This window comes from Melospiza georgiana, chromosome 7, assembly GCF_028018845.1.
Source record: "Melospiza georgiana isolate bMelGeo1 chromosome 7, bMelGeo1.pri, whole genome shotgun sequence".
Taxonomy (NCBI): Eukaryota; Metazoa; Chordata; class Aves; order Passeriformes; family Passerellidae; genus Melospiza; species Melospiza georgiana.
Window position 1 is genome coordinate 26,919,814 of NC_080436.1, and position 12,150 is coordinate 26,931,963.

Genomic DNA, 12,150 nt, shown 5'->3' on the forward strand with positions numbered 1-12,150 from the left:
TGAGCACTGTCCTGGCTGTTGTGGTTTAAAAGCCATTTTTAGATACAATTTCGATCTGCACAGGAGAGGAGATGGGCCCAGATCGGGCAATTTGTACCCTGTGTGACATATTTGAACAGGCTGAGATCAAGGTGGTGTCATCTAGCAGTACTTAGGCTATAGCACCTTGAGAGATATAAGCAGCTCAGAGGAACTGCAGGGAAGAAAAATTTCAATCCTACTTGCATAGAAGTGTGACTTTCTGATGAAATCTTGATCAGTGTTTCAGTTGGAACACCTTAAGGGACAAGAGGGAGTTGTCAGAAGACAGTCAGTGAGAAGAAAATGCTTTCAATGAGCAAGGGATAATAAATCCTTACCAGACTGGGAGAGAGCACCAGTTACCTGCTCACAAATTCCTGGTGAGCTCATGTGTTCTCATTCAAATGCTCCTGTGTTTTCACATTCCTTGTCCATGGAATGAATTGCAGTTTAGAAACGCCTCTCACCTTATGAAGCCCCTGGGTTTTCACAGTCACTTTATGGCTTTGGATCAGGGAAAAGACTCCAGTACCACATCAGTAAAGCTTGGGGAACAAACAGCTGTTAGCAGCCCTGCTTAAGATGCAGAGCAAAGGGAGGAAATATGTATTCATTCTAGATTGAAGGGAGAAGGACACATGGCAGCCTCCTGGGGGCTTTTCCTGTAACTCTGCTGGCCCAGCTGGGAGCTACCTGCACAGCTGGGGTTCTTGACTGGTCTGTTTGACTGGTGGTTTTTCTGGAGAACTAGAAAACAGGTATGGAAAGTTCCTCAAGTCACAAATAAATATATGAATCTATCAGCTCATGGGCGTTTTTCCTCTTCTCAGGCTTGGCTGTGGTGACTGCTATAATAGCAGCAAGCACAGACTGCCCAGAGAGGAAGTTCCTATGAGTGCCCCCTCATCCATTGCCTGTGGATCTTAGGATACCAAGAGTCACTCCATAATTTCACTGTTCTGGGTCACTTTGCCCTACAGCACATGCAAGGGACTGTGTAATCTTTCCAGGCACTGTGCTGCGGGGGCATTAATCTCCCAGTACATGGCATTAATATATTCAGTGACCACAGATATTTTCAAAACGCTCCCTTTTATTCCTCTGCTGAGTAATGCTATTGCCAACGCTAATTTTTTTTTTTCTATTTGTGTAAGCATTTGGGGTTTTTTTCTTTATTTTAGTTTTACTTTTGGTTGGAGAATAACCAAAAAAACCCCTTAACAAAGAACATTAGTTGTATTCTTAACCTGTAGGTTTTCTGGCTTGCCTTCACAAAAATGAGTAGATAGGAAGAAAAGGCTTCAGTTTTTACATTTGTGTGATTTCAAGACTGAAGGTGTTAATGACAGCCCTAAATCTCATTAACCTCTTAATAAAACCAGGAGGGCTGATGACACTGGATTTATTGAGAAGCTTCAGAATGTCAAGCCTCAAAAAAGTCTCCTTTTACCAGCAGCTGTGTTGCTGTCTCTTCTTGCCTGATACTTTTACAGCCTCCATGCAAAAATGGGGTCAGTGAGATATGGTGTTTCTAGTGTAACGCAGAAACTTCCTTCCAGTGTGTGCACACTTCCTTCCAGTGTGCAAACTTCTGGCTCTTTAGGCCTTTAGCAGATAAAAACAAAAACAACACAGTGAGGATTTTTTGTGAAGTCTGCTGTGGGAGTTGCTATTGCACACTCCCAGTTAGAAATGTCAGTGACTGTGCTTTTTGAAACAAAGAGGAAAATGGCTTAGAACAGCACATTCTTGCCTTTTGACTAAGCTCTGCTGACATGTTTAATGCAGACTAAAAATCAACATCCCAGTGATAACAGAACAATATCTCTGTCTGCAGGAAAAGGTGAGCAAGTTGAGCCTTTCTGAGAGGCAGGTCTGGTTGGGACTGGTGGGGCCTGGGCCTGGAGGGAATCTTCCTGCTCTGTTCCTTATCCCTGCCTCTTGGGTATCTAAACTATTTACTGAGCAGTGCCTAATTACCACAGTTCACAACAAAAGCCTTTGAAGTGAAATGGTCACCAGACTGCCTGGAAGCACAAGGCTGGACATAACCAGACACTCAGGAGGGCTGGGATGTTGCAGAATCAGTGGTAGTAGCATAAACAGTGTGGAAAAATTGTCCCCTGCCACAACTGAACTGGTTGTGCTTGGCACTCTGAGCTTTGGCTAGGTGGAAGGTCAGGAAAGTATTTGTTGTCCATCTCCTGCCCAAACCTTCCCCCTTTCAGGCAGGGAGAGGAGAGAGAGATTTTCTGAGATCCTGTTTCCTATTTTTTCTCTAGAAGGGCTTGTGACCAGGCTGATGTCTGGCTTTGGCTCTGGCTGGAAGCAGTCAGGGCTATCAAGTGCCAGGATTCCAGCTTCCAAGCAAAATAAATCCCACTGGTGAGAAGATCCCTGGGCAGACTAAGGACTGAAGAATTGTTTCAATGCTCTAGCTGGGGATGAGAGCACTAGCTGAGCCACAGGCCCTGCTGGATGGATCCCTGATTCCTACAACTGCTCTAGAGTGAACGTTGCCTGTTCCTGGCTTTGCTTTTGCCTCGGGATGTCACAATATTCACACCTTGCTTTCTAGGTTTTGACCTTATAAATAAGTAAATGGGAGAGGGAAAGAATGTTAATGATATTTACCACATCTGAAAAACTAACAGCATTTGATGATGTCATGTCATCTCCTGGGTTGATTCAGGTTCCAATATAGTTTGGAAGTTCGAATAAGATAAAGCCAAAGGGTGGACTTGTTGGTTTTTTTATTTTTTTACTCCTTTTAAAATGGTTGCATTAGTAGCATTCATTCATAAAGGTGTTTTAAGGTAGAAGGAGTCTTTGTGATCATTGTCTCTCATTCAGCATAAACTGTGTCTCTGTTTAAAAGACTTTTTGTTTGTTTTGTGCAAACCCTCTTGAAATGTTGAGTTTTTCAGTGAGTGTAGCAGCGAAACAGGGGTTTCTGGGTGGAAGCACCATGACCCCTTCTCCCCTTGCCTGTTCCTCACCAGGTCTTAATTTCTGAATACCCAGATGTGTCTTTTTACAGGGGAATATTTTTCCCCTGGTCTTGAGTACAGAGCCTTAGCCTTGCCTCTGGCAGCAATGAGCAACCCTGTGATAGGTGAAGCTAGCTGGAAAGTAGGAGCTCCTGTGGTTTGCTCTTGAGTCAGGAGAGAAATGGAGAGTGAAAGGATCCTGCTCCATATAATGGAGAGTGATTCCTGTGAGGAACAGGATTTGGAACTGCCAAATATTTTTAAGCCATTTCTCCCATCATTCCTGTTGTTGTATATAACTGTCACTAAGGAGCAGTAAGCTGGATTTCTTTAATTAAGCTGACACAAAGAAGATAAAATTTGATTTCATAGAAGGTGTAGGAATCTGACTACAGGCTGGTAGGGAGATTCAGCTTCCATAGCTTGTGGGCTCTTTGCAGAGGCCTGTGGTGTTGTGAAATTCCTGCTGTTGTCACAAATAAAGGCACTTGTGCTGACCTTCCAAATTTGATCATGCAGGGTTTTTTTCTATTCTACATCTCACTGCATGGCAGAATGCTGTGCTGCTATAGATTACAGGATAGAAATATTTTAATTAGAAAACTTTAGGTCAAGGCACTGAAAAGAGAAAGAGGTGACCTAGGGCAGATGCAGGAAAGGACATGTGCTTGTTGCTGGTGTCTGCTGTCAGCAACAGAAACCAGGAGCATCCTTTTTGTTGCTGAAAACTGACAGAATTGTCCATCAGTGTTGGGATCTGTCAGTGTCTGGGTCCAATGAACAGATCAAATTTAAACTCTCATCTGGGAGAAGGAGATCCCTTCTGGAGTTGGGGCCGACAGCCAGCCAGGGATTGCGCTTGTGTGAGACCATGGAAACCAGGATGTGCTGCTGAAGGCCTGCAGCCTGGCCTCCCTCTGGCACAACTCATGCTTTGCATACCCTTCCTTGCTTCTCCAGTCAGCTTTGTGGGAGGGCTCTATCAGCCAAGGATGCAGACCTCCTCTCTTCCTCAAGGAGATGGGGCTTTGGCATGACCTGACCTCAGCAGAGAGTCTTCAAGAGGGAGGATTCTTCTCTAAAGCCATTTGGGATGGGTTTCAACTCTTTCTGAGATCTGGCAAGGGACAGAGGCCCCTGTTACCTTCATCTGTATCTGAGCTGGAGGCTGGATGCCTGACCAATTCCTTTCAGTTTTTGAAGTCAGGGAGGTTTAAAGAACTTGAAACACATTAGTGGTTGTTTGAATTGCTGTGTGTATAAACGGGGAAATTTGTTGAGAGAACCTGAGAGGAACAAATTCAACCTAAAGGGTCACCTGTGGTGCAGCCCTGGTTCCTGGGAGACTCACTTGGGACGCTGGTTACCTCATGCCAGAATTTTGCCTGGTCTCCCAAAGAAGTGAAAAGAGTCTCAGCTGTTCCAGCCCTGCAGGGTGCTTGGCTGTGCTGGAGCTGACAATTTCCTTTCTCTGTTGCTAAGGCTGAAGAAGAGTTGGTAAAGGCTCAGAAGGTGTTTGAAGAGATGAATGTTGATCTGCAGGAGGAACTGCCTTCACTATGGAATAGGTGAGTGATGGAACTTTTCCTGAAGCCTGGTTGGAAGGAAATGAATATCCAAGCTCTAGGGTCACAAATCCTCTTAGCCTAGACTGGGTGTCTGCTCTTTTTTTTTCCTCTGGATTGTCTCTGTCTGTCCTAGGATTCCCCTCAGTCACAGGTTCACTCTTGTGCTTTACTTCATGATTTTCCTGAAAAGCATGATTTTACCACAAAGAGAAACTGTATTTCTCTGCTTTTCTTAATCTCTTTGCCCTACTGCTGTATTGCCCTAAATAGTTTATTTAGTTGTTATTTTGCACAGAGTTATTAGAGATTTGTACAAAATGGTCTTTATATTGCATGTTACCAACTCTGCTCCATTTTCAAGAAAGACCTGAGAGACCATGGGTTTGCCATACCAGAGATTGTGGTGATGAAAAGAGAGGTGAAGCAAAGACCAACATTTAGCTTGGGGGATGAACTGCAGGGCAGCAGAAGCTGATTTATGGGGATGACACAGTGGAAATCTGGCCAAATCTTCCTAGCAGTGTCCCAGCTTCTTATTTTCAAATGCAATGGTCATGTCCAGGCTGACAGTGATGCTCTGTGAGGATTGAGAAAGTGGGCAGCAGCAGGGTGGGAAAGCAGAGTGCTGATGTGTGCCTTCACTCCCCTTTCCACCAGCCTGAGCCAGGACTTGTGCTCACAGCAGCCTGCAGGCCTGGCTGGGGAAGGAGCTGGGAGGGACAGAGGCATCTGGGGGTTCACTGTGCAGAGCCCCAATGCTGCTGGCCTGGGACAGCCTCTCCTGTCCCTCCTGCTGTTGCTCCTTAGGCTGGGTGCTGGTGGAGCACTCTCTGTTGGCAGCTGGCAGGCTGGTGACAGGCAGCTGCTGGCATTTTCAGGCCCCACAGGTTTTTCACAGACTCCTGCTTCCCAGCTGATCCTTCTGCTTCCCTGTTACTCTCTGTGCTCTCCTTTGCTTTCTTACTCTTTCTGCCCCTGAAGCAAACAGTTCATGCTCTTTTTTGATTCCCTGGTGCTAAGGGACTTCTGGATGAATTAATATCTGTCCCCTGCTAATTCTCCCAGCACTGTCTGCATCACAGCCTCTATCCTTTTTTTTTACCATTTTCCTACAGCTGATGCTTTATTTTTTTTTTAACCTTCTTTTGTATTTTTTATTTCTTTTTTTCCTGCCCACCCTATACCTCCCTCTCCCTTCAGTCAGCATAAATTCAAATCCTGTCCTACTCAGTCTCATCTTCCCATGGACATGTTTGTCCTGTGCCTCGCCTTTGCTCCATGGTTCCATTTCCTTGCCACCCTCTCTTCTCACATGTACCATATCTGAGTTGAGTTTGCATGGGAATGGTGGGTGGGAGGTAGCAGAGCAGGATTGAAAGATTTTGAGAGAGCACTGTGTCCATTAAGTTCTTCTGTCTTGTATTTCATTTGACAGTCGTGTTGGTTTCTATGTCAACACATTCCAGAGTATAGCTGGCCTAGAAGAGAACTTCCATAAAGAAATGAGCAAGGTAAGGCAACCAACAGCTTATCCTACTTACTGTCTCTTCACTGTTAATGAAAGAAAAACAAAAACCAAGAGCCAGCAAACAAATTCAAACAAAACCAAAGAAAAAACAAACAAACCAAAAAAAAAAAACCCACCAAAACCTCAAGCTAAAACACAGTTGTAGAAAATGGCCCTATGTTGGAGCATAATAAAACCCTTAATATTTTTCTGAGCAACATGGGACAAAGGCAGTCTGACACAGTAATGTAAAGGGATGGAGCACAGGGAAGAGACTGCTGAGCTGTGGGCAGCAGTGGGGAGTTTGTCACTTGACAGCACTCATTTCCAGATCCACAGAGGAAAGGGAAGCCACTCTTTGACCTGTCTCTTGCTGCCATTTTTAGTTCATCTGCATTGTGGATCTGTAACCTATGACCTGGCCAGGCTAAGCCTGGTACATTTTCCTCCCCCTCTGCTGCCTGCACCCAGTTGCTCTGTACCCTCACTGTACCCAGGTGTGGGGTTAAAACCAGCAGGTAGTCTGAATCGACTGAAGACTGAGACATGCCTCACTCCAGTCCCTCAAAAAGGCTCTCCCCCACAGTACCCCTCTGCTTTGGCTCCTTTCCTGTCCTGTGACCCAAAAGAAGGCATTTAAGTACTTAGTGTGGGCGTTGTGTGGACCCCCAGTGTGCCTTGAGTTGGGAATCACAACAGAAAGCAGGGTTGGCAACATCCTGGTGCTGTGTGGCAGCACCCACAGGAGACCCCAGGACCGGTCTGTGGGAACGTCCCCCATTGCCAGTCTCATTTACAGATACGTTCTTGTTCTTTCAGTGAAGAGCTAGAGAAATCCTGGATTCCTTAGGTCTGCATGCTGCTTGGAAATGTAAATGTTGCACTAATCTTGAGGCAGGAGTGAGAGCCCAGCTGGAAAACCCTTATATTCCCTGTGCTCCCTAATGTCATCCTGACAACAAAACAGCCACTAAGCAACAGGAAACATTATAGTCCTTCAACTCCCAGCAGTCAGGGGCCCTCTGCCTTGGTGTAACACATCAATTTTGAGCCCTGCTGACATTTTATGGGGTCTTTTCCAGTTAATAGCCTGCTCTTCTCCACTGAGGGATGAACTAAGTGTTAAGAATAGGGAGGATTGTTAGAATTACTGGTTTGTTGCTGCTAGCTCACATTCAACAAAACATAGGAAAGATGCTTGTTAGACAGGAATTCTCTTCTTGTATGATTTTTCTAGTCAGGATATTTTCTTTCTTGAGGAATTTTGTATGAGGGCAGGGCTTTTGCTTTGGTTCCATAAGAACCATCTGTTTCTTATTACTGCTACAGCTTCCAATTAATTGCTGGTGTTGCCTGCACACTGCCTCCAACCTTGATTTCATGGGATCCCTCCTCCTGCCAGTGATAAATCCAACATCTTGTCTCGTTCATGGACTGGCTGTTCCAGGATAGGAGTGTCTGGAGTCACTGCTGCAGCCTTCAGTGCCAGGGAGAGTTTAACCCCTAGCAGTGCATTTCTGCAAAGACATCCAGGTGCTGCCCAGGTCTAGATGGCCCAGGTAGCTGGTGAAATTGAAGGTTGTTCATGGAAATGGCCGTGTCCCAAGCTGAGAAACAGCTTTTGGCTACAAATCCTGAGTGAAGCTCCAGCTGTAGCACACAGATCTTAGGTAAACAATCCACCTGCTTCTGCAGTGGTGCCTGGCAGCACACTGGTGGGTCCAGGTGATAGGGAAGCAAAGATGATGATCTCTAAGGAAGGCAGAGCATTCCCAGAAATGCCAGCAGCTCTTTGACAGCTCAAGTGCTGTAGCACTGCACAGCCCACAGAGAAGTGGAACCAGATTTAAGGTTGTCCTCTCTTGGGATAGCTGAGGAACTGTGCATGTCCTGCCACAAGCTTGTGTTTGGTCAGTCTGTGCAGGCCAGCCCAGGCTCTTCTCTGGCATCTGAGCTCCTTTCTCATTATTTTTCTGTCTTTTGTTTTTGTATTTTGCAGTTGAACCAAAATCTTCACGATGTCCTGCTGGGTCTAGACAAGCAGTACTCAGGCAATGCCTTCCCTGTTAAAGCACAGCCCAGGTCAGTAACTGTGGGTAGTGGCTTTCCCTCAGCAGGGGAGGTGGGACAGGGATCTCTCTACCTGCCCAGGGGTGTTGAAACCTCCAAGCTGTCAGTTGCAAGTGATTTGCCCACCTGCCAGTGCCCTCCTGAGACTTCCTAGAGCCATGCCCAAGATTGCACTTGGCATTGCATGGTGCAATCCAATACCTCTTACCTTTCTAGGATAGCATCTGGAGGCCTGAACGTTCACTAGGTCCTGATATTTAGGCAACTGACTCTCAGCTCTGCTTTTAAAATCTAATTCCAGCTACTGAGCTGCCCTTCCTTCTGGGCCCAGTTGCCCAGCACCTGTCCTGTTCTTTCCCTCAAAAGCTCCTGCCATGTACCAGCAGCTTCAGCACCAAGAGCCCATTTCCCCAACCCCTTCTTTGGCCCACCAAACCTGGAATCACCATTTTGCCAGAGCCGTATGCCCATCCTGTGTACCCAGCTGCAGTGTGTTTCTCCTTCCTGTGTTGTGGAAGTAGTTGCAGCATCACTCATAGGAGGCCTCCTGAACTCAGAGCACTTCCAATCTGTGTGTGTGCAAGGAGTGAGTGTCCTCTGGGCTTCAGTTTGCTTTCTCAGCTGGGTCCTGTTCTGTGTGTTTAAGTGCAACTCTGCACATTCCCTAGCACTGAGGAGGGATGGAGGGGTTGGGCTCTGGATTGGGCTGACTGGCCCCCATCCAAGTGCACAAGTGATGAAATAGCTTTGGCTTCCAGCTGCTGCTAATCCCACGTGCAGGGAGAGCAGCAGCACGGCCCAGGTCCTCGACTGCTGCGTTAATGGAAGGAGGAGGTGAAGTCAGCATGAAGTAAGGGCACGCTGCGGTCTGAGTGCATTGGTTTAGAAGGGATAGATCAGCTGTTGAGACCTCGGTGCTCCCTTGTGTCTCCTCCCAGTTTAACCTGTTGCAGTCATGCATTGATGACTTGCATGTCTTCTCCCAGCAATTCTTCCAGTGTGGTGGTTGCCAACTCTAAAAAAAGAGGAGGTTTGGGTTGAATTTTGGCCCCTGAATTCTGGATTGCTGACAGCAGATTTCAGTGATGCCAGTTGGAATGCTATTTGTGAAAATGTCTTCCCCCCAAATTACTATGTGGTGTCTGTTGATCATCACAACCCAACCAGACTGAAACCTTGTGAGGAGGTTGTGGTGCCCATCCTCTTGCTGCCATTGGCTGTGTTGTCTCTGTTAGCAGCATCCTCCAGGGTCCCTGGAGGAGGATGAGGTAACAGGACAGATGAAGGCTGTACTATTGCTTTGCCCAGCTTCTTTTTCCTCCGTTCTCTATTCCTTGAAGAACTGATTGTAGGCAGTAGTGGCAACCTGGCTCAGAGATGTTCCTTGCTGTTGTGGCAAGGTTTCTGGCCTTAAAGAGCTTTCAATGAGCAAATCACCTGTTTTTACAATTCCTGCCCCATCTCTGTACAATTTCTGCCCCCCTCTCCCCCCAGCCTGCTAGCTTGCTCTGGGGCTGTAGTGGGTATCTCAGCTGCAGTTCTGTGCCCTTTGGCTGGCTAGGAGACCACGTGGCCCTAAAACCTGAGTGCACACAGAAGGGTCCCTGTGTGGGCAGCAGTCTGAGAGCTGCTGCTTCATCACCCACTCTCTGCATCTCAGCTGAGGAGCCAGACCTGCCCCAGAGTGAATCTCTTCCTCCTGAGCACACTGGAGCAGGGTGTTGTAGGAGGATGTAGCAAAGATTTGCCAGGGTGGCTCTGCAGTGCCCAGGAACTGCTGTGAGGCACTTCTGTGTCTGCTGCACATCTGGCCTCTCCTTGTGGGGCAGGGCTGGGGTGAGAGTGTGCAGGAGGAAATAGCCCTCACTCATCTGACAGCTTATTCTGGTCTGCAGTAGGAGCAGATGCTTCCCTAACCCTTTTCTACTGGGAAGGGGACTGGAGATGGATACAATGGCAGGAAATGAATGAGGAGGTGTGAGAAGAGAGGCAGTTATCTGTGCACATCATTATGGCATTCATGTGAGGCCCTACACAAATACTGCTGTGGCTGATGTCTCTGGAGCTGGCAGTGTAGCACAGAACAGCTGGTGTATTTCTGGGAACCTCAGACCTATGTTTGGGATTTGCTTCTGAAAGAGGTAGGAATGTTCAGGGCTCAGATGCCTAGAAGACCGAGGAGATCTGTGGGATTATCCTCATGTGATTGGGTAAACTGGAAAAAGACATGGCAGGAAAGCTGCTGAGTAGGTTCCATGTATCAGACTGCACAGACTACATAAGAAAAGAAGAATTGGGAGCTTATTTCTTTTGCAGCAATATTCACAGGGGACCGTGAGGAGCTGTGAAAGCACATTTACAGTACTCTGGTGGTCTGTATAGTTTCCTTTTTCTTCTTTTCCATTTGCACCCTGGCCCCATATTCCAAAGTGCAGGGAAAGTTCTAGTTTGCTTATATGTATAGATATAGATGTATGTCTTTGACAGACATAAAGAACCTTCTTCTGCTTTCTCTAGACCAGGTCATAGCTTTCTAGTAATGAAGGGAAGTGTGTCTGTGTGTACTCATGTGTGTGTGAGAGAGAGAGGAGATCCTGTCATCTTAATTACACCGAGTTTTGTGGCACCCACTGAATGGGTACTTGGAAGCTAAACTTTTCCTCCCTGGTTTGACTGTGCCGTCCTGTAACTGAAATGATTTGCGTGCCATCCTCAACAGAAAGAAAACTAAACTGTTCGCCAGGCTGAGGAAAAAGATGAGCAGGTACTGGTATGGAGAGCAGCATTTCGATACGTGTTTCATTGAGCTCCTAAAACTGGAGAGGCTGTTGCTGGACTCTAACAGCCTGGCACGTGTTAACCCTGTGGTGGGAGAGGGGTCCTGTGCATGATAAGATGTGTTTGTGGCCTGCTGGGTCCTGCTGAGATCTTTCTGTGTCTGGATAATCCCATTAACTTGCTTGTGTGCCTGGTTTGAATCCTTGCTTCTTTTCCTATCTAAGAAGGCCGTGTGAAAACTCAGGCATTGTCTGTCCAGTTGTTTTTGTGTGATGGAAAATGCAGTGCTGGGTTTTCCATGGGAAGTATAATCGATTTTGGTGTTTTAACAGCTTCTAGTTTTACCTAGTGGGCTTGTCCTTTTGAGTAGGTCTGAAATGCTGCATTCTCATCCCCTGCCTAGCCAGGGAGGACCAGTAGGCAGGTCTTTCACCCTCAGAAGTCCTATCCTATCCTATCTACCTGTTGCAATTGGGAGAATAATGAGGTGGGAGAAGGATACGTCCAGCTTTGCTCTTTGCTTGCTCTGTTCTTGAGAATCCTCACTATCTTGCTCCATCCATGTAAGATTTTGTGCAGGACTGGAGAAATAGGAAGAACCTTGTCTTGTATAAAGACTAGTATCTGCATCTTGCCTTTAAAACAGTGATGGCATTGATTTTCTGGATTGCTACAATGCCTGGAGTTACCATAGGTCAAGGACTCTGACAAGAACATGCTCTGGAGCAAAGTGGGAGCTGCTCCATAATGACATGGAAAATTCCTCTGATTTTGGTTTTTCTCACTTTTTTTGTTGGTACTTCCTCCATGGGATCCTTACTGGGAGAAAAAAAATTATAATTGTCAAGATGGTGTCCTGCCAGCAATAAAAGAAAGTGCTGCTGGATTGAGATCCTTGTTTTTCCTGATCTGGTTTCCCACTGACTAGGGCAAGTAATGCAGCCTTTCTCTTTGTGTCTGCTGTGCATATTTTGTAAAGTGGGAAGTTGGAGAGTGAAGAGTGGTAATTTCACAAGAAAGCTGATGGGCAAGCTTAGATATTTATATCTTCAAATGCAAGTAATAAGGCAATAGATTGTGTTGTTACTATTCTGGGGTTTTCTACTGTAGGAAAAGGAGGACTCTGGTCTTGGTTGGACTGGTGTTGTATCTGTACCAGGCAGGAAGTCTGATATTTCCAGTCCCTGAGAGTGGATGGATTATGCAACAGAAGGAG

General features: G+C 46.4%; 1 protein-coding gene across 5 annotated transcripts in view; it reads left to right on the top strand.

Annotated features, from left to right (window-relative positions):
- Positions 1-12,150, top strand: part of BIN1 (bridging integrator 1) — a 90,079-nt gene that overhangs the window by 51,291 nt on the left and 26,638 nt on the right. For 3 of the 5 annotated variants that reach the window (XM_058028388.1, XM_058028390.1, XM_058028392.1), the window contains exons 8-11: positions 4,494-4,579; positions 6,015-6,090; positions 8,086-8,168; positions 10,876-10,920. In XM_058028388.1, the coding sequence (XP_057884371.1) occupies positions 4,494-4,579; positions 6,015-6,090; positions 8,086-8,168; positions 10,876-10,920 (290 nt within the window). The remainder of the gene's footprint in view (positions 1-4,493; positions 4,580-6,014; positions 6,091-8,085; positions 8,169-10,875; positions 10,921-12,150) is intronic. The other 2 variants (XM_058028391.1, XM_058028393.1) reach the window with 1 other exon arrangement.